This window comes from Halictus rubicundus, chromosome 8 (assembly GCF_050948215.1).
Source record: "Halictus rubicundus isolate RS-2024b chromosome 8, iyHalRubi1_principal, whole genome shotgun sequence".
NCBI classification, from domain to species: domain Eukaryota; kingdom Metazoa; phylum Arthropoda; class Insecta; order Hymenoptera; family Halictidae; genus Halictus; species Halictus rubicundus.
In genome coordinates this window covers 18,474,398-18,497,253 of record NC_135156.1, presented here as the reverse complement: position 1 = coordinate 18,497,253, position 22,856 = coordinate 18,474,398, and the positions used below count along the sequence as shown (strand labels likewise).

Genomic DNA, 22,856 nt, shown 5'->3' with positions numbered 1-22,856 from the left:
GTTTGCGTGCCTCGCCTGGTATACTGTTGTAACAGAAGGCACTGAGAGCAACGGTGGTCCAATCGCGGAGGTTGTCAATCACGGTTCTCGATTAACCCTGGATCACCTGGCAGAATCGACGACGAGCATGATCGGACTTGTTTTGTTCAACGACGGAAACATTTTACAGGAAACGCGGTCGTTTCTACGAAATGGAACCAGGGTTAAGACGACGAAACGTCCCGGTATCCTTCGCCTTTGCGAAAACGCCTGTCGTTGACAAACGATAAAATACTGCCGTGTTTGCCAATCCACTCGGCCGACACTTGTATTGGTTTGTCCGGAAAATTCGTGCCGATTTTTAAACTCGAACGCAGTACATTTCAATTTCGATATACATTTGTTGAACTATTATATGTAGAGTACCATTCGAACAAGAATCCAGCTCGTAATCTGCCGTACACCGATCATCTCACTCCCATTCGATGGGAATTGTCTCTGATTAGGGCGACGTCCTCGTCACACCCCCATCGGCGAATCATCCCGATCGTATCGATCCACATAATTAGCAAAGCAGAGTCTTTTACAACTCTGACGTCGGCTTGCCACAGCGGTGGTGGCCAAAATCTCGTTGTGCTCGCACACTGGGACGAAACGGAACAATCTGATTAGGGTATCTTCATGATAGTGTTTCTCCGCCGTCGGTACGAGTGAGACTCACTCGATTCTTTTCGTTTTCAATAGACGCCCAAGTATGTAACTTCATTGAAAGTATATCTTCCGAAGTAAGATTTTTCAGTACGATTTTTCATGAATTCAAGTTATGGAATTGTCAGGCCTCTTGGCAGTTGTGATTTTCTGTTGATTTTCAGATACAGTGAATTCTCGATATATGTCATACCGATATAGGAGACGTACCCTAGCCCTGCTATAATTCCGCGACGTTTATCATTCAGGCCTTGGCGCCATATACAGAGAAATCACTGTATCAGAAAATGAAGTGTATTACAATTAGTTCTCTCTTTCCGGTAATATCAACTTTTAGGATCGTTTCGTTTCGTCTCACTGTGTGCCGTACAGGTGACCGTTGTATAGTTAACCACTGAATTAGGTATGCTAGTTCCTGCAGAGTAGCGCTCCACTTATGTCGTTGCTGTAGTTACGTTAAGATTTCATTCTCGGGACAGAAATTGAACGTTCTGAATTTTCCCATAAAAACATTGGTACGCTGCTATTCGGTCGGGCCTAGGATCTCTTAGAGTACCTACGGGGGGAAATCTTGTAGCCTAAATTCCACGGGAGAATGCTCGTTCGCGGGGATGTTTATCTTCTTTCGGTCCGACCCCGTACCGTCTCGTTTCTTCGCTTACCCCGATCGGAGAACGTGACGATCGAGGATCGACGTCTGTGCCGTCTTTCCACGGAATAGATCGACAAATCCGTACGTGTCCCGCGGTGTAAATCATCGTCGAACGTGGACAAGGCCTTCGGGCCTGAAAACCACGTGTTCGATTTCGGCTCACGAAGAGATAACGCGATCCACGATTCCGTGCGCGTCGCTCATCGTCCGGACGATCCAAGCAGCGTACCAATTTTCCGAAGACTCGTTATCGGCGCTCGGTCTTCGTTATCGGAACGAAGAAACACGTTGAAAAATATTTTTAATCATTACTTTCCGACTATCAGAAATGTGCTTGACGTTCGATCGCGAAAATTTTCTATCAGTTTCGCTGGTAGATATTGTTTATTCCTGGATCATGGGGAAAGATCGAAGTGTTAATGTTTATGAACCCGATGGAACTTAGTTGCGCGGTAGAGAATCGTTATGAGACGTCGCAAACTCGACATTTTCGTTTTGGGAAAATTTCTGCGAACCTGGACCACCGTGCGACCGTTTCCGATCACTCGTCCGATATAATAATACCGCAATTACTATTCTTAGAAAGGATATCAGGAAGAATGTTTGACCGATCGATTGTAAGCGTTACGAAAGACCCGTCCGCATTTTCATCGCAATAGAAAATGGCAATTTGTTGAACGAATCGTTATAGCATAAGGATCACGTTGTAAAATCGATTGTAAACCCACCGTTAACGCTGGAACTACCGATCCCGTCGAAATGATGAATTTTTTTTTTTGTTCTTGTAGAGTTGTTGAAATTATAAAAGTATTTTCTAGAGAAGTTGAAGTTTACCTCTTTATTCAAGCGGGTACACGTTACCATGAAAATCCTACGAAATCTGAATAATTAGAAAGTAATCAGTCTTTTTCAGTGCTCGGTAGCTCTAGCGTTAACGTCGCTCGTTCTTAATGACCGTTCGCGGCGCAGCGAGTCGTGTCGGATGATCGGAGTCACTAGAAACGATCCTCCAGAGCGTCTCGCTGCGTCGCGACGTTACGGAGGAAACGCCGCATTCGATTCTCGATCGTCGAGACGCTATCGTTACCGTTTCTTTTTTTTTTTTTTCTTTTCTTCGGAAGAAAACTGGAGGAGCCGACCGCAACGAGAGAAAAAGAAAAGCAATACTTTTCATACTCATCCGGCCACACACGCGTGTACGCATACACATGTTTTCATCGCTTTGTACATAGCGCATAATATTTATTCAAACGCATCGCGAGACAAAGTACCTGTGCATCCTCCTCGAGGGACGTTCCTCAATGTTTTTCGAGCGACTCGAACGGTTTGAGCTCGCGAGGATTCGTTTACGCCCGATCATTGACCCCGCCCCCTTACGCTGTTACGTTTCCCGATTCCCGAGTCCCGAATCCAGTGTCCCATCTCCTCGAATCCCCCTTGACTCTTCCTTCGTTTTCCTCTTTATCTTTTTTTTTTTTTTTTATTATTAAACACGTAATCGTTATAAGAACAGCGCCACTGTTTACCTTTTGTACCGTTGCTGGGAGACGGGCGGACACGCGGCATTGTCTCCGCTCTCTCCCAGGAGATATATACTACTTGAAAAATAAACATCTCTGATAATTAAACCTGTCTGTCTCACGATCGACCGATTCCCAGCCCTCGCGGAAACGATTCGACTCGATTTTTGTTCTATTTCATTTCACTTCTTTCCGTTTCACTTTTGTTCGCCTTCGATTCGTTTCGATTTGCCAGCGAAGAGCGCTTCGAATTGCCCGCCGGGGCAACCGCGCGACCGAGAAACTTACGCAATCCCCCGAGTGGGCGTGGCTTCGCTGCTCCCGGCTGTCACGGAGCCAGACCACCTCGTACTGTCGTGAATGGTTATTCTAGGTGAAAAAAAAATAATCATAGATCGTTTCATGCTTCTTCAAACCGATTGAAATTTTCTGTTAGGTCATGAAATGAGATTCAACATGTGCAGAACCTTTAAAAATAATATTTCTATTGGAAAATATTATATAAATTATGGAAACAAATATGAAAATAAATAAAAAATATCATATTAAATAGGTACAAAAATAATATCTAAATATAACAATATAAAAATAAATAAAAAATATCATATTAAATAAGTACAAAAATAATATCTAAATATAACAATATCAAAATAATAAAAGAATCAATTTCGTACGAAATTGGAATTACTTCTGTGCCTCTCGAACAATTCATCGAGCAGAGTTCCCAACCGTTCCGATCCAAGAGAGACTATTGCAAAATTGCCGGTAGGTAAATTGTTAATCGGAATCAATGGGAACATGATTGAACTGTTTTCGTGGCAAGTTCTAAAGTAACAGAGGGGGTTAAACGATCGAGATCGTGCTCGCGAGCGAATTCTCTGTTCGAACGACTCTCTCGGTACCACCTTCTGAATAAAGCTGATTTCGCTGCGAGGGCGTGACGCGGCCATATTTCACGCGACGAGCCTAACGCGCCCACCTGATACAACCGCCCCCCACAGTCATTGTGTCGGTTGATTTTTATCGTCCGCGAAGTTGAGAAACTCGCGAGACAATCCCGTCCCTCTGTTCGGCCAGGTCCGATGCGATGAGGCGAGGTGAGGTTTCTCGATGAATCATCATCAGCCTTGGGGCGCGATCCCGTTCGACCAACCGAATTCGAACGATCCTTAGATCGCTGGACCGTGGATCTCTCGCTAATCAACTGAAAATATCCCAACCGTCGTGCCGACATGTGCGTTCATGTTGCAAGCGAAATCCGACAATTTCATCAAATTTCGTCTCGCATTGCAGCTTATGTGCAAGCAAAAGGGGCGACAAGATGGAGTCTGTGTGGCGGCCTTAACACTAGGCTTACGGGACCCGTCAAAATGACGGGTTCTAATATTTTTAATTTAGGATTATTGAGATTGTGAAGATCCATCTACGTGGAATTACTCAACAAACTTATTTCCTAAGGTACACTAACGAGCAAAACTGAGTCTACACTATTTGAAGCAACATAACTTTTTAGAAATTAGATCAAATGACTTGAATTTTATTGAGAAGTTAGAAGCATTAGTTTATTAGACGAGGTGTAAAAAATTTTTGAAAAAAGTTTGAATTGGTCGGAATCGCAAAAGAAATAGTAAAAGTTGGTTTTGTTAGCTTTTTTATCTGAGCCTGTATTGAACATTTAAAAAATGTGTTTGATTCGCTTGAATAAATTATATCCATGCTGAAAATTTCACCGATATTGGTTAATTCGTTTACGAGTTATAAACGCTTAAAAGTGGAAAAATTGCCGTTTTTCACGATTTTCGACTTAAAATCGCACTTTTAATCGTTAGTGTATGTATTATTTAAAGAATGACTGAAAACTTGGATAGACACATTCCTCTTATTTTTATAAAGTAATGTAAAGTACTCGCTGTTAATGCTCCGTAAACCTAGTGTTAACGTCGACAAGTATAAAGTCCGCGGCTCAGTCATCGATCGCGCCATTACCGTTCGAGGTCTCTAAATTACGTCGAAAGTCAAATAAAACGAAAGAAGCCCGAAGAAAGGGACACGTTGTGCAAAAAGAGAGAGAGAGAGAGAGAGAGAGAGAGAGAGAGAGAGAGAGAGAGAGAGAGAGAGAGAGATGTAGCCGTGAGCGAATCCTCGCAGATCGTCCCTGACCACCAGACAATGGGAAGTGACACGAATCCTGACGACGACGCGGTAACAACGAACTCTCTTGTTCCTTCCCGCGGCCATTTTTCTCCCCTGACCCAAATACAAAGCCCAGAAACGGCAGAAACAATCGGACCGGATCGTGACCGAACTGTAATCGAGTTTTTTTTTACGGCTCGATGCGCATCGGCGAGACGAGCGATAACGCGCCTCGATGATAAACCAAACGGAAAACTTTGTTCCCGAGGATCGCTATCGACGCAACATCTCGTATCGGCACACTCGCATCTTCGTTATCGCGAGATCGCGATCGAGATCGAGCCTCGGCGCGAACAGAAGGTCGGCTCGCACCTGCAATGGATCGCTCGGACGCACTGTTGCATTTCGATGCGTCAGACTAAATTTCGTCGTCGAGGAGTAGACGGCGAATTTTTATGCAAACTCGATAATTGCCTGCATTCAATGCCATATGCAGGAGCTGCATAAATGTTTGTTTAGTCCCTTAATGGTTCTCATAGGTTGAAAATAGTGTGATAGCATTTTTAAACGGTTTTTAAATGTGTTTTACCGACCTTCCTTTGATTTGCACATTTTTATCAGAAAATGCACTGTTGCATTCCGACGCGTCAGACTAAATTTCGTCGTCGAGCAGTAGACGGCGAATTTTTATGCAAACTCAATAATTGCCTGCATTCAATGCCACGCGCAGGAGCTGCATAAATGTTTGTTTAGTTCCTTAATGGTTTTCATACGTTGAAAATAGTGTACTACCATTTTTAAACGGCTTTAACACTTTGATTGTCAAACTAGAAACCTCGGAAATTCCATAAAATCAAAGTTATTTAGTGAAATAAAAATTGAAGAAAAATTATATGTATGATATTGAGGAGTCTAGAATTTGGTACAACGAATATATTCACGTGAAAATTCATTTTAAAACCTGGACAAATAATTCCGTCACCCTCGTATTGTGTTTTTACCGATCTTCGTTCGATCTACACATTTGTATCGCAGCCGCATAAAATCCGCAACTCCATCGTGGAAACTGCTTTTGTCTTTGGTTGGAATATGTGTACTGGAAAGTTCGAATTTCGAATAGATATAGATTATAATGGAACGCGACTTTAAGAGGATCGTTCGCCCAGGAAGACACCAGCACGGCGTACTTTCGATTCCGTTAGGAGCACGGATTGATCCAACGTGGTTGCTCGCCGAGCGCACGAGCACGCGTTCGTAGACTTTCCCGAGCGCTTCTCCTGTTATTTCCGTCGCTCGAAAGCGGCCGAGTCGATTGCGTAACCGTAGCCTCTCGCATAACCGATGAGCGGAAGATGGACAAAAGTCTGTCTCCTAGGTCGCTCGGCGGCAGAGAACATTCTCGATCTCGAACTGGACTCCCTCGGAAAAGCCAAGCCAATTTCCCTGTAAACCCTCGTGCGTCGTTTCGGCCACATTCCATCCTCGGATTTCGATTACTCTGCGTTTCGACCGTCCTCTCTAAAGGGAGATCGCAAATCTAAATCTACTCGACGACTCGGATCTCTTCCGGATGTTACGCGTTCGGTCAACGTGTCGAGGAGCGTGAACAAGAAGAAGAAAAAGTTGAAGCAATTATTAGCTCTTTCAAATGGCCGTTTTTGAAATTAATCGTTCAGTTTCAAGCGTGAAAAACGGTCGTTTCAATTGCAACGAGCTGACACGATTGGAAAGAAAGGTCTGCGGTTTCACGAGGGGTTGATTCGACCCAGTTTCGAACCAGACACCTCGCGCGTGTTATACGCGAAGTCCTATTGGGCCATCGATCGATACCTTTCGCGGATCGAAACCGTCGAAATCGTTTTTCCACGTAGGAAACCGGTCCATCGATCGCGGAGCCGTATTCGGCGAGCTCTCGCGAATATATCGATGCTTCCATTCCGAATTCGATTTGACGCGATTATCGGTGCTCGGACAACGAAACCCGAAGAGCCCGCGCGCGTCTGATCACCGCCGACCGATTCTACTTGCGTCTAGCCCTCTCGGAAGAAGAGTTCAATCTTCGGCTGAACTCCTAACGGAAAGGTGAAACGAATCGCAACGATGCTTTTATCATATCCAGGTTCATCGTACTCGAGTCACACGATTGATAAAATTGATGTATCGACCTTCCGCAGCCTGTATCGAAGGGCCCGGTCTTCGTAAACTCGCGATAAGGTAGAGTGACTACATTACCCTCAAAAAATGGTTTCACGTGCCTCAAGTTTTCGTCCTTATATGAGAATATTTTGTCGCTGGTAAAGGGCTCGTTCGAAAGAGGAAGGTTCGATCTAGCGCGCGCTGGTCAGGAGCTGACGAGATCATGCAGATATTTGGTAACATAAGCGTTAGAAGTAGGCCAAAAATTGACGATGCATTTATATGCCATTGGATGAGTTTTCTGGATGAAATCGAGAGCAGCGCGCGCTAGAAAATATCTCCGGCTAGAAAGTGAGCTATATTTTGTCTTGATTCTCTGCGAAATAAAGCGAAAAACTCGAAGCACGGTCCTACGATGAGAATATTGGACACGTCGATTCTCCTTCTGTCGGAACGAAGCTCCGTCGTCGGAGTCGCGAATTGTCGCGTGATCGATCGATCGGTGCCAATGTCTTCTGATCTGCTCGTCTGCTCATCGATCGACTCCGTCGATGACCGCATCGTAATGTCGATGCAGTTGCGCAGGCCACGCGCGGTCTGCGTAACTGCTATACTAAACTCGAGACCTTAAGGTGGATTTAGTTTTTGGAATTATTAATTTTAGAATTACGCACATTTTCGTTTGTTCTCGATTTAGGTTTTCTAAGGAGCCGGTCTGCTAAGGAGTTTCATTTTTCTACAATTTCGTCTCGAAAATGGCCGTATCGTTGATCGATCGACCGATTACAAATTACAAATTAGAAATTACAACGCGTTAGCGCTAAACCTCGCCGTGAAAAATGTGTAACCAGCGGAGACCTAATCTAATCGCGACGCATCGAGGATCGAATTTGTCTCTGTCTCTCGAAGGATACTTGTTATTGTCGATGAGCGTTGCTCGCAGCAAATAAACGAAAAAGAAAGGCGTATCGTGTAACAGGGTTGCGTAACCTGCCGAGAAACTATTACAGAGAAGAGAGAGAGAGGGGGGAAGATAGATAGATAGAGAGAGAAATAGAAACCCGTTAGGCAAAAAGACGAGTCATTAATCGGGACTGATTGGGAATAACGGAGCTGTTCGATTGCCGCTGACGAAAAGGTTTGACCTTCCATCCTCGCCTCGTGTTTCTTCGTCCAACAGGCGTCGAACCGTTTGTTCCTCCTCCTCGTCCTTCTTTTCCTGTTACGTCATTCATTCCTTCTTATTTCGTTGCGTTCCATACAAAAATTGCAATTTTTTAAGCTCTTCGAGAATCTTGTGAAATTCGGCGCAAATAGGTGGCAATTAAGAGCCAAGGGTAGTCACGTGACTTTTGCAGAGTCAGCAGGTCGGTAACCGCCGTATAATTTCGAAATTTGAAAATGCCGAAAATTTGAGGCGCGTGAAACTATTTTTCGCCTATTTTTGTCGGTAACGTGGTCACTCTACCTTATCGCGAATCTACGAGGTCTTGGGGATTAAGAGGTCGCAGAAAGCCACGAATGTCGTTTTAAACGACCGGTTGACGCGTTCAAGGTTTTTCTACCGGCAATCTACAAGATTGAAATGGTAATAATAATGCCGATTTAAATGGTAATTGCCAAAACACGAGTGGAATACGTTATCGGTGCTTATCCATTCAGAAGTTGATCGGGCAGCGCTACAAACGTTTTCAAACCTATTGTGGGTATTAAATATCCAGCGGAGAACGGAACAAGAAAACGAAGACCAGGGACCAGGGATGTCCTTGAAAACTATGAACGTGTTAACGATCCCGTTTGCCGCACAAGCTTATCGCCTCGAAATTTGTGCGCATCTCGTTGTATCTTTCCTTCTTCTGTCACGTTCCAATGACGCGAGAACATCGCCATATCGCCAGATCGCAACGGAGCCAGCCGATTGTTTGCGAATCGATCATCGCGAATCAGGACTGTTAAAATTTCAACGGCGACGTGCCTTTTCTTTTGTTCCTCGAAAACAACCAACTCATTCGCGACTCTGCACGATTTATCGGGGTTTCCGGTCGATGGATTTCTATTCGATAAATCTTCCGTGTCGACGTTGATCTCTGCTTTTAATTTCCGGTCGAGATAGTCTCGAGATCGAGTCGAGCTCGCATCGATCAAGACAAATTACCGTTCGATATTGGACAGGGCATTTCGATCCGAAACTCAAAGTTTCCAAATTTTTCGTTTGATCCAGCAAAAATCTAGAAGACGGAGCGCGGTCAAATACGAGGGAGTAACACCGAAAAGCAATACAGTAAATTCTCGATATATGTCAACAACACGGGTCTTGTATCGTCAAGGACACATACTCGAGCCGTGTTATGTTTACACTTGGCGTCCGAGGCCTCTCGAGCTTCGATGGCCCTCGCAGGGTATACTCCGCGGTAGTGGGGATAATTCCGCGACGTTTATCATCCAGTCCTTGGCGCCATATATAGAGAAATCACTGTACCGCTGTTAGAAAAATGAAACAGTGCGCAGAGGTTCTCGACTCGGCCTCGAATCGTTTATCGGAGACAGGTTGAAAACCGCTGAGAATTACTATCCCGACAGCAATGGCGACGTCGACGACGAGCTCGACGGTTCTCGAGCCGCGGTGGATCAAAGCCCCGAACGGATTTCGATGGCAAGGATAGCAGGCTATTATGTCATTCGTTAGGCGCCTCCGAGCTTCGGGTCCCGACCTTCGGGCTTCGGGCGGCTATTAAACGTGGACGTAATCATTCAACGCGAGCATAATTATCTCTCGATCGTTTCCGTATTTCCAAGTTCGGTTTCGCGGGTCGTCGATCGCGACACGTCGATCCATCGTTACGCAAATTTGCATAACGTTGACACGCCGTTTTCGCGGCAGAATCCCGCCAAAAATTTAAGTCGATTCGAACTTTTTCGAGAGAAACGATGACCGCGTCTCCTGCGACGTTTAACGCAAAGGTCGCTCGAATTGCATCGGTTCATTCGCGAGCAGACAACGAGCGTACGCTTCCGCGATTCTGCACTTTCTCTTCTTCTTTCTCTTTCTCCTTCCCTCGTTTCCCTTCCTCGACGCGGAAAGGACTCTCGGTCGCGCGATCGTTTTGTCGCGACAGGAGCGACAAAATCGCGAGCAATGGCGGACAAGGCTGCGTTTAGAATTTTTTTTTGAAAAATCTAATGCGTACCAACGACCACACCCACGAGAAACGCAGAGCAGTTTCCCTTTCTATTCTTCTGTCCGTTTGCAAAAATAGAAAATGCTCGCTAGCCGCCGGCTTCGCGTCGACTGGACGAAAGGGGTGGCCTGTGCGTGGTGCACGGTGCACGGTGCACGGTGCAACCGGATTCGCGTGTAGGCAAAGCGAAAGTGCGCCGGGCCTATCCTCGTTGACGCGCGGCCAGTTGCGAAGCGTTATCACGGACGTTCTCGCACTCGCGAGAACCAACAAAACGCTCGATGTTTCTCCTCACGTGACAGTAACGCGTTTCTCTCGCCGGAGAAACTCGGACACGGTCGGCCAAGTCGGGCTTTCGGACGATTTCGGAAAAGAAATTTTGCGTTTTCGATTTCAATTTTGTTTTCGATCTCGACGCGGCGTCGCCGTTGGCTCGGCTACCAGACAATAGGCCCATCGCGTTCGAACTCTCTGCAATGTCTTCTCGATATATGTCAACAGTACGAGTCTTGTCTTGACATATATCGTCCAGGAGATATACTATTCTTTGATCCCCGCGACCTTACACTCCTCGGCGTCCGTGACCCCTCACGGGGAACACCGCGCGGTAGTGGGGATAGCGACTTTTATCGGCCAGGTATTTGCGACATATATCGAGAAAAATTCCGAGATGGTCCCGACTTATCGCCAGACGTGCTCTCGAGCTTGTCTTCGAACAGCCAGCTAAAATTATGAGTCGTTTGCATCGATTCCGATAAGGAAATCTGATCTCGAAGGATGAGATTTCAACTCGCGGCTGAAGCTTGCGCAGGATCGAACGATCGTCGAACAAAAGATTTGGCGGAACCGTCGTCACTGTTGGCAGCGACGAGATTTGTCCGCCACGTTTCGTTTCGTCCGCGTGCGCGCCGCTCGGAATCGGAATCGGAAGGTTTTTACGCGGGTCAGGGACGTTACAGCGTTTCGGAGATTCGGGAGGCGTTGCCTCCTTTTAAATTTATCCTTCACGGCCGCGCTAAACCGGTGCCTCTCGTTAACGAGCCCGAGGGTCGTTGAACCGACCGGCCCGGTCGATTCTGCCGGGAACAGAAAGATCGTTCGAGGTGAACGATCCATCGCGCGACATCGCGACGCGGTCCGACCATCGCATCGTTTCAGAATTATTCACCCGAGAACGAATTATACCACGATACTGGGCTCACGAAGGTCGCCGCGTATCCCAGGTCCCAGAAAACATTCCTGGCTGTTTGTCGCGAACCAGAAGACAACCGTCTCTTCTTCGGTTCGGCGATTGTACCGTTAGGCCACATCTCTCCGCGAAGGCCCGAATCGAGAAACAGTTCTGCGAGCAGTTCGATCTCTCTCGCTTCCTCCGAGGGAAAACGGCCATTTTGAGTTGGCCATGCCACATTCAGAATAGCCTTTCTTTTATACTGATTGTTTAGGTTTAGAAGAGCTATTTAACCCTTTGCACTCGGCGCTATTTTCAATATAAAACTAAATTTTTCATTTTATTCATACGAAACTGGTCCGATTTCTACATAAAATATTTAAATGTTTAGTAATCTATTAAATACAAATTTTGTAATGTAACAAATATTTTGCAATACTTTTTGTAATTTCTTTGAAATAATGCCACAACAATTTCTAGTGGTGCTTCAGAGTCACCACTCGTGTGCAAAGGGTTAAATACCATATTATCTCGTCCGGCCGCGGTAGGTAGGACAGGCTACAAATATTTCTTGGAAACAAATAAATAAAACGAGAAACGAATAATGAAAAGTACATTGTATACATACTTCAAGGAAAGTCGTACAGATAAATAGCGATCATGTCGCACCGTACGAAATAGTACGCAGAAGTTTGAAAAGGTCATTTCGACCGGCCGTGGTAGGTTCAGTGTTGAAATTTGACTACAAAAATGGAAAATTGCATAAACATCCGCAGCGTGGTAATTTTGCTTCGAAGGTGTTGCAACGACGAATTTCATTTAGTCTAGGTTTTTACGATACGACCGTGTCTTCTTTGTTAGTTACGAGAGAAAGCATTCCCTTAACGCGTTTAGCTCTTTATTGCTTTATTTCGGTGACAGGAAGAAGTGGCAGGGTCGTATCATAAATCCGTCCATCATAGTCCGTCCGGGGGTTCTCCCGTATACCTGTACACGCTGCATGCAGGGAGCCTATTACCTGTCCCACACCTCCAGGGTGGACAAGCTGGGATAGGCTTAGGGAAAACGGGAAAATGCCCAGCATGATTGCCATTGGCAATTTTTCTTCCACCGATCGATTCGCCAAAAATCACGCTCACCGAATCGAGGAGAAAATTAAGAGAACCGTGAACTGGAAAACATCAAATTTGTACGCGCTTCTCGCGAACTACCATCTTGTTGTATACATACAGGGTGTTCATTTGAAAACTTTCCGGCCGAACATCTCGAAAAGTATAAAAAAAGTGTAAAACACGTGTCCGAGGATTTCGAGGTGGAAAGAGAGGGGCAGTATCAGTGTTTTATTTGTGTGGCGTTTCCAAGGTCATTTGAAGGTCAACTTTGTTTTTTCAAATGGAAACCTATATTTTCGTTATTCTCTTGTTTATGTCGTCTGTCTTTCAATATAAGATTGTATCGTTTAGTCAAGTGCGAATCATCGTAATGAGAGATAAAGCAAAAAATGCGAAGGAACTGCTGCAGAGGACACGATTCGCGCGGTCGAGTTGATAATCGGTTGATTCGGTTGACGGGAATACCGGCGGATAATTCCGGTCGCGGCTCAAGGATTCCGCCGAAACCGCCCACGCAGAAACGGTTTGAATAGCGTCGGTTGACGTGTGTCGGATCATCGAGCCCCGGTGACCGTCAAACCGTTGCCTCTTCGCTGCGACAGAGAAAAGAAGAAAGAGAGAGATAGCGCGGGAGAGATATCTATCGGGAAAGGACAAAGAGAGACATAGTAGACACGTATATACGTTGCTCGAACCAGGGCATGTCAAGACAGGAGCCGGTTGCCGAGAGAAAATCAAGTCTGCAGCAACTTTCTTGCCTCGGATAGGGCGCGTGGGTATCCCGATCGAGCGTTTCCTGGGCGAGGGGGCGGATCTGTGGATCCGTGGATCTGTGAATCGGTGGATCGCCGGCCCGGAGGAACTTTCTCCACCTCCGTCGGCTCGCGAAGCTCGAGCGTGTCGTCCCTCTGACTCGGAAACGACAGACAACAGAAGAAAACGTCGCAAGATTCCTCGGAGACGGATGATGGATCTCTTGCGGTCAACGAGATTCGCGACCGATGCCCGGATGATTCGTGCCGTGGGATTCGTACGCCATCCACGTAGCAACGGCACGAATCATTTCGCGATCCCGCCGTGACCGAAATTCAAACGACACCGGTCGATCGAAACCGACAATAAACCTCCGCTCGCGGAGAGGAAAAGTTTCCGATGAAGGAACCGCGAATATAGGAGCCTCTATAATTATAAACCAACAACCGCAAAACAGGAGCGGTTTGTTGCTCGCGGCGCGCAAACAAGCCCGTGTTTACCGTGGACCGATAACGATAAGGAGTCGTCCGTTTACTGCGTTCCACGGAAACGACGCATCAGCACGACCGGTGAATAACAGGACGAAAGGTGACGATCTTTCGCGATAGCGGTCGCGTTGCTGTCGAATAGGACGGCAGGATTGCAAAACAATTGCAGCAGGAGAGGAAAGTATGTCGCGATGCGGCGCACAGTGGGGCAATTTGGACAAAATCGGATTCAAAATCAAGGAACTTTCGATAGGAATGAGGTAGAGCGATGAAATTTTTTTTAAATGAAAGCTGCAACTTTGTGGAATATGGGAAAAATAGAGAGATTGTGGTACGAACGTTTTTTAACCTCGAGAAAATTCGTTAAACGCGCACAAATTCAAGAAAATTTTCGTTTTTCCAATACCACGCGCGGAAAAAATTGTTTTTTAACATGCTATACATCATTTCCCATAGATTTTTTCACGCTGATTTCAAATCTGGTCTCAAAATTTGTCTACGACCTCAGGATTTTGGGAAAGATAGATTTTTGTGACAAAAACTAATGAAGTCATTATTTCGTTGAAATGATTGGATGGTAATAATCTCCCTATTTTTCCCATATTCTACAAAGTTTCAGCTTTAATTTTAAAAAAATTTCATCGCTCTACCTCATTTGTATTGAAAGTTCCTTGATTTTGAATCCGATTTTGTCCAAAGTGCCCATAGTGCGGACAAATGGCCTATTTTTCGGCACTTCTCTAAATTTCGTTGTTAATTTCTTGTTTTCATTAATTATATTGGTAAATTTCATCTTCTGTGAAGAATTACCTACCTAGAATTACCTTACTCTGGTATATATATATATATATATATATATATATATATATATACTCTGGTAGGAGGATGCTGGGAACGTTTGCTCCCAGCAAGCAAACCTTGGCGTGCGTTTACTCGCGACGTTTGCTCGAACGAGTATTCTAATCGCGAGCGATCGTTCAATTTTCAATTGACCGAGCCGGCACGGCACGGCTTGTCGCGGCGATCAACTCGCTCGCGTGATTCGACGTTAACACGATTCTATTTTATCGACTTTCTTGAGAATTTCTCTTTCGCGGCTCCAGCCAGCCAAGAAATCCACCGCGACGAACAACCGAACTTCCAGCGTGTCCAACTTCCAAACGAAAATCAAAAATAGCCTAACTTTCGATTCGCGTTCGCGACGTGAAACTTTGCTCCGTGCAAATTGGAGGCGGGCCGATCACAGCGTCCCGGTGGCACTCGCAGAAATTCGCATGTTTCTCGTAATTGCACGCTGTTGACAGGACCGATTACCACGGGACGGCGCACGGTGGTGCCGAGGCGGCAAAAAATCGATTTTATAAATTTTCGATTTTTATACAGTGAGTGCATAATGCGCCAAAGTACGATTCTTTTAAAAAATTTTATTTGCGGAGATATACGCAGAGTAAATAACCTTTTCTTCTTGAGAGAGAGAGAATGCGTGGATAAGATAGTTTTATTTTGTTGTAATTATAGGATATTGCAAACCGAGCCCAATTCTTGGCTGTAAGGCTGAATAAAGCAATATTATTATTATTAAATAACCTTTTCTTCTCTCCCGAGAATTTCTTTTCGATCGGGAGCCCTTGCCACTATGCGAGGATGGCGTCTCGTTCCGCGCAGAAAGCAAGAGAAACTAATTTTCCAAAAAAAAATCAACCGAGAAACGATTGTTTCTTCGAAAGGTCCTGGGAGCCTGCCGGCGAGATCAATAGAGACGGCGACGATATTAGATATTCTGTAGGCAGGTTGGGCCATTGTCAATTGAGAAATCAAACGGAAGAGGCTCGAACGTGGCTCGTCGTTTGCGCGCCGATTGCGACACGCGTTGTTCGACGCGTTACGTCGATTCCTGCTCGCGACCGTCCATCATCCTCGTTCCCGATTGTATTTATCGCGACGAGAATTTTGCCGCGGCCCGATTTCAGGAAAAATATTTCTACGTTCGCGACGTTATCTGGGAAACGTGTTGATCTTTGCGCGTCGCGTCGCATCTTCGGAATCGACGTCAATTAGTCTCGTGACTGGAGTCTCGTGTCTCGTAGCCGGAGTGTGCTAATCGAGGGCTCGTTGACGCAAAAGTTCACGTTTCGCTTCTGCAGCGAATGTTATCCGCTGTTGACGTACCGTCACCGAACGTGAACATGCCAATCGGCACGGAGTATTCACGATTACATAGTTTTCGAAGAAACGATCGACGCGCGTCCCCAACAGATTTCCCCGAGAGTCGGAACAAAACAGAGAAACAATTTCTTCGGATAAAAATAAAGTCAAGATAGAGCGTCGATAGACTGCCGATTTGAATGAACAGGAACCAAGCAGAAAATTGTTCCTTTACCAATTTTAACAAGCTCCGGGACCTATACATTTCTTAAACTCTTTCAATCCTTCTCGCGCTTTAAATTGCACCTACGCATCGATTAGTTTCCAATCCAGAAATTTCCTTCCTCGAGATCGACCTTTCGGAGTTGACCCTCGTTCAGGCGATCGATGGATCAAAGGAGCGTCGCGGCTCGCCGCGATGGAAGCGCGCTTTTGCGTGAGAATCTTCGTTTGGTTTATTCTTGGTTGACGACCCTACGAGAGAGAGAGAGAGAGAGAGAGAGAGAGAGAGAGAGAGAGAGAGAGCAGCGCATACTGCATACACTGCCGTTCAAAAGTATGCGAACGTATGCTCTCGCGAGCTTACTATATTTTCAATTTCGAACCGCGTCGGTCGGTGTCGATGCATTCTAGAAAATGTTAAAAGTTGAACGAAATGAAAAGAAAAACTGTTTTCCGCGCAGATAACTAATGCATCTACTTCTGGATCATGCGTCTACGTACGATTATACGTGGACGCAAAATTTACGCGCGTCGAAAACGAACGCGCAGCGTGGGTTAGCCTCGAAGAAACGACTTATATTTAGCGGAGTCGTACGTTAACGTCGCGTCGCGTCGTGTCGCGTCGCGTCGGATATCGCTTTATTGCAACGAAACGCGTTGCTCTCGTTCACCCCGGTCACGCTTTCTCCGGTGCACGTCGGGCCCGACCGTAGCCCGTGAAGCCCGTGTAGCCCGTGTAACACAGCCGGTCCATGTTTGTATGTAGCACGGACAGAGTTCTGCTTTTACATTTACACGACCCGCAACGTGCAATTACCAGTTACACGTGTCCTTCCACATATTCATCTACGATCTTCCCCCGTCGAAATGAATATCCTGCAAGAAACAACAGATCAGTACATAGGGTGTCCCACGCAACGGGAACAGGGCATACCTGTGTTAGTACTTTTATGTAGAGCACAGCAAACTGCATCGATTGGTGGTGCAGTCAAAAATGTAGGTTTCCATTATAAAAAAAAAGTGCAGTTGCATTTTTCTGACGCACCGATGCACAAAAGTGCGTAAAACTAGTTGCGTATTATGCACCGTCTGAGGCCATTCAACTTTTTCTTATCACATTTTCCTCTATTACCAACCGTTTAGGAGGTACAGCCTGTTCCAGTTGCCTGGGACACCCTGTACAACACTGGCCTACAAAATAAAACTTTTTTTGATTCTCATAGACTCTGTCATTCTGAAACCAAATCCGAAAGCAGAATTGCTCTGTCGCGCAACGTTTTCGAAAAATATTGGTCTTTTTTTAAGAATGCATGATTCTGATAAAAAATTACGCGTTACGCCGAAACTAAACACGCGAGAGAGTTCAGGTTCGTGTCAAAAGATAGAGGGGACTCTCCTCTACATATCCATATAGTTGATTATATTTTTATGTACTTCCTAATAGTTGTACATGGCTGTTAAAGTTTGAAAAAGAGCCGACGCGGGTACTTTATACGCTCTATTTTTGTATTTATGTGAAAAATCCTTTATGTAGGAGAAGTTTACTATACAGGAATGGATTGTACAGACATTTCTGGTGAAGAAACCATTCGCGAAAAGTATTTGGTTCCCTTAGTGTACGAGCAGGTTAAGAAAATATTCATTGATAGCTTGTGCGCGACGCGTTCGCGCCACGCGGCCATTGCAGCCTTTTCTCGACTCGCCAGGGCCGTCGCTATGCGCAGTCGACGTTGGTACAAAAACCAATATTTTTCGAAAACGTTGCGTGATAGAGCAATTCTGCTTTCGGATTTGGTTTTGGAATGACAAAGTCTATAAGAATCGGCCAACAGGTATTGCAAAATAAATTTGGTGTTGGACTGTGATAATTATACAGAGGACACGTGCTCGTCGTATAAATCGCTCCTGAATTTCTAAAGTTAAGTTCGCGTCGCGATGTACACTACTGTCCATAAGTATTTGGACACCTTTTCAAGCGGAATAACTGTTTTAAAATTGGTCCAAATGGCTTGAATCTTTTTTAGATGTTAGACCAACTAGTTTCCTAGAAAAGAAAGAAATGTTTGCTACTACAGAAATGTTTTTTTAATACTTATGGAAAGTAGTGTAAAGCGCGAGCGAGGCGTGCAGGGGTTTAGGAAAGGAGCGTTCTTTCGATTTGGGAACAGTAAACGTTCTTATCGGGCGAGCCTAAGCTTTTGTCGTCAACTGGTCGCCCGATGCGCAAGATATTATTCGACCGTGGAGCATCAAGGACGGATCTCGTTCCTTTCCTGCAAGCACGATTTCCCCCTGCTACTTTGTCTGCTTGTCCTTGCCGGTGTCTCGCTCTGCTCGTCTCTGTGTTCATGCTTATATTTTAGGTAATCTAACCGACGCGGCGCGACGACCCTGACGCCGAGGAGCCACGTTTTTCTAACCGTGGACACACAGGTTCAGGGATTCGTCGAATCACGGTTCAACCGCCGGGAATCGCTTTTGGCTCGGTAATTTTAACCCTTAACGCTCCAAGTGTGCCTCTCGGGCACCACCGATGTGCGACCGATTAATAGAAATATTGTAATCAAAATTATAGTACTTCTGAGATGAATAAAAATTCTTTTGAATGACTTTAATATTATTATTTACACGTCATTGTAGCATTTAAAATCCGACACTTAAAAACTTGCGAGTCGAAGTATGATGAGAACAAGTTGGAGTTGCCGGAATATTTATAATTAGAAGTCGGAGCGTTTAGGGTTAAACCGTCCCAGAATGAGCCGAGCCGATGGATTTTATGCATTACCCTCTTCCTCTCTCTTTCTCTCGAGAATTTGATTATTAATCGCATCGGTTAACAAATCGAAAGCCCGCTAACTTTCGTTCTAAAATTTTCAAATTCAAATTTCGCGCCATCGAACACGTCGATATCGTCGATCGTGGTCGACCTATCGAACTGCCGCGCGGTCGATAGTCGAAACGGTGAAAGCACGTAATGGCGGACAGTGGACGCCAGTAACAGCTGTTCTAGTGTCTCGGGTTTTCGGTACAGCACGAGATTCGCAGAATCATTTTTCGAGGCTAGAAAATACGATTCGTCGAGAAGAATCGACGACACTGGTATATATCGAAAATGTTACGTTCGCTCCGCGTGCCCGACCAGGGAACGGAGGAATGACGAACTAAGGTGCAACCAACAAGTATACGGTGTGTAGTGTCAGTAATTTCACGTTTCGTTGTCTTCCGCGGAGAAGAACGTTCGAACGAATCCCCTCGTTTCTTCACTCTCACCTGTTCATCTTCCTCGTCGACGAATTTTCTTTTCGATCCACAAGACTGGTCGAGATCCGTTGATCTCGGGTTAAAGAAAACAAGAAAATGTCGTCGAACTACAACAGCAACAGCAAGGGTCCGATTCCGCCTCGATGGCTTCACTGTCCGCGAAAAGCGATGACCTTGGTTCAGAACAAGTTTTTGGCATTCAAAACTCCGCTCTCGTCCGCGTTCAACAGTCAAGTACCGGAAGAATGTCGATTCACTCTCGACATGCTCTTTGCCTCTCTAAAAAGCCAGAGACTGAAGCTCGGACTTTGGATAGATCTAACCAACACCACAAGATTCTACGACAAGAAAAGTTTGGAAGAATACGGCTGTAAATACTTGAAGCTGCAATGCAGAGGCCACGGCGAAACTCCCTCCGAAGAGCAAACGAAAACTTTCGTGCAAGTCTGTAAAAATTTTATCTTGTACAATCCGCTGGAGATCATAGGTGTACATTGTACTCACGGTTTCAATAGAACCGGCTTCCTTATCATTAGCTATTTAGTAGAAAACGACGGTACCAGCGTTGACGCTGGCTTGGCAAAATTTGCTGCGGCTAGACCACCGGGTATTTATAAGGCAGACTACATTCAAGAATTATACAGGAGGTACGACGACGTAGAGGATGCTCCGAATCCTCCTCAGAAACCCGCTTGGTGTTTAGAGTATGACGATTCGAACGTGCCAGACACCGACGAAGGTCCTAGCACGGAGACGGATAAACCATTGAGGAAAAGAAAACGCGAATTTCAAAATAAGAATCCGGTGTTCATGGAAGGCGTACCTGGTGTTACTCCGATATTGGAGGAGAGGAAGTTCAGTGTGGTACAGAGACGTGTTCAACAAATATGTTCGTGGCGGTCGACAGGATTCCCAGGTTCCCAACCGGTTTCTATGGACGAGGATAATATTACGTTGTTACACGAAAAACCATACAGAGTATCCTGGAAAGCGGATGGAACCAGGTTGGATACTTATGTATTTTTTGAAGCGGTAGACACAAATATGTAATAGGATTTATTATTGAACTAAGGCTTGTTATCTGTGTTCATCTAGGTATATGATGTTGATACAAGAGAACGGAGAGATTTATTTTATAGACAGGAACAATAGCGTGTTTCAAGTTAGTGGATTATCGTTTCCGCACATAGAACAGCCGAGGAACCTAAGAGACACATTGGTGGATGGCGTAAGTAACATTTATCCAAGGATTTGTAAAGCGTATCGGGTCCCACTTTTTTTGTGATTCCTGCACGGAAGTTTTGTTTTTGTAGGAAATGGTAATTGACAAGGAAGTAAATGGCACACAGATTCCAAGATATTTAGTTTACGACGTGATTATGTACGATGGGATGAATACGAGCGAATTGCCGTTCTACCCTGATCGTTATTGCAAGATCGAGAAGAGTATCATGGGCGGCAGGCACAAAGCGTTGAGAGAAGGAAGACTGCACAAGGAGACAGAACCTTTTGCAGTGAGACTAAAATCGTTTTGGGACGTTAGGATGGCCGGCTGTCTCTTAAGCGATAAGTTTGCCAAGCAGCTTGGCCACGAGCCCGACGGTTTGATATTTCAACCATCCAAGGATCCGTATTGTCCCGGAGTTTCCGTTAAAGTGTTAAAATGGAAACCATTGTCGATGAACTCGGTCGATTTTCGTTTGCAAATAATTACAGAATCCGGAATGGGAATCGTTTCGAAGAAGGTCGGACACCTGTACGTGGGAGGATTAAACGTGCCGTTCACTAAAATGAATCTGACCAAAGAAATAAAGAACTTGAACAACGCGATCATAGAGTGCAAATTCGAGAAGGACAAATGGGTTTTCATGAGGGAGAGAACAGACAAATTGTTCCCGAACTCGCAGAGCACGGCTGAGTCCGTATGCAGAAGTATCGAGAAACCGATCACGAAAGAACGACTGTTGCGTTACATCGAAGAGCATGCGTTCATACAAAACGATTCCGATCTCATGCCACCGCCAAGCAAAAGAAAACGCCTATAGTTTGCAGTTAATTGAGCGCGCCAACCTCGCCGACATTATTCTTTACTTAAGAGTTCAAGAACGATATATTTAGCATGAACACTTGAAGCAGTTTACATGATTTAAACACTGTTACGTAGCTCATTCTACTAATTTTAAATCAACGCCTTACACGGCTGGAACTGTTTATTCAATAAAAAGAAAACCTTTATATAATATGCCTCGGTGTACTCACATTATTTCCTACTCCTTTCAGCGTGCAACGACACCTCGGTTTGTATTATCATTCTCTGTTGTACGTATTATTCTCAATTTATTATTCTCTCTGTTTCAGACAGAACCGTGTTACTTTGGTTTACGAAAGAACTCGCGATCAAAGAGAAGAGATCGCTGCGTGTGAACATCGAATTCGATCATGCAACGTTGATCCGGTGGTCCCCGGATGGCAAAGCTTTCATTATACACAAAGGTGTGGCGAACACCATCGAGGTGTACAAGATTTCGAAAAAGTCAGACGGAACGTTAGGTTCGGCGACCAAGGCTTTAGAGTTTCCTAAGGTATAGTTCGAACGTGCCTCGTGATGCTAGTCCTTTGTAACAATGCTTTCTCACACCTATGGAAATTTCAGAAACACACCGAGGATATTGTTGGCATGGACATCGCGTGCACGGGAAAATACATAATCACGTGCAGCAAGGCGAACGATCTGACGATATGGGATCTGAAGGGTCAAATCCTTGCAACGATAGAACTATATTTGGGGTCCACTTACAGGGCACGCATGTCACCGTGCGGACGTTTCGTCGCCGCTTCAGGTAACGATTAATTAATGATTCTTCCAAACAGAGGCGTACAGTCTAAGGTAACGTTGTTTTTCAGGATTCACGCCAGACGTGAACGTGTTCGAGGTTCTATTCACAAAATCGGGTGATTTCAAGCAAGTCTCGAAGGCTTTCGATCTTGCTGGCCATTCGTCTGGGATATTTGACTTCAACTTCAGTGCCGACAGCAGTCACATGACCACCGTCTCGAAGGACGGTACCTATCGCTTGTACAACACGAAAGGTAATAGCTTGGTAAACGTGTCGATGAAATTGATCACCGATAATCAGACTAGAGTGCGTTAACGTTTCGTCTGTTTACAGTTGAATTTGAGAAGGGAGAAGATCCACGTATGCTTTTGTCTGGATCATGGGACAACGCACCGACAGCTAGGATCGCGCTCTCTCCTAACACAGAAGTGCTGGCGATAGCCCATGGATCCTCGTTAAGTTTTTACTCGACGGTTACCGGCGCTCTGGACAATACCATAGAAGATATTTTCCTCGGTAATTTCTCTTTTGCACGTTCGACATTTTGATTGCGAACTGGG

The 22,856-nt window shown here is 45.2% G+C and overlaps 2 protein-coding genes across 2 annotated transcripts in view; both read left to right on the top strand.

Annotated features, from left to right (window-relative positions):
* LOC143356152 (transducin beta-like protein 2) overlaps window positions 1–22,856 on the top strand; it is a 62,394-nt gene that overhangs the window by 39,071 nt on the left and 467 nt on the right. The window contains exons 3-6 of the mRNA XM_076791605.1: window positions 21,818–22,041; window positions 22,113–22,299; window positions 22,364–22,549; window positions 22,630–22,812. Of these exons, the coding sequence (XP_076647720.1) occupies window positions 21,818–22,041; window positions 22,113–22,299; window positions 22,364–22,549; window positions 22,630–22,812 (780 nt within the window). The remainder of the gene's footprint in view (window positions 1–21,817; window positions 22,042–22,112; window positions 22,300–22,363; window positions 22,550–22,629; window positions 22,813–22,856) is intronic.
* On the top strand, window positions 19,170–21,702 carry Mrna-cap (RNA guanylyltransferase and 5'-phosphatase mRNA capping enzyme). Its single transcript, XM_076791611.1, has 3 exons — window positions 19,170–20,463; window positions 20,555–20,687; window positions 20,773–21,702. Exons 1-3 carry the CDS (start codon window positions 19,556–19,558, stop codon window positions 21,502–21,504), a joined length of 1,773 nt encoding a protein of 590 aa, XP_076647726.1. The 5' UTR covers window positions 19,170–19,555; the 3' UTR covers window positions 21,505–21,702.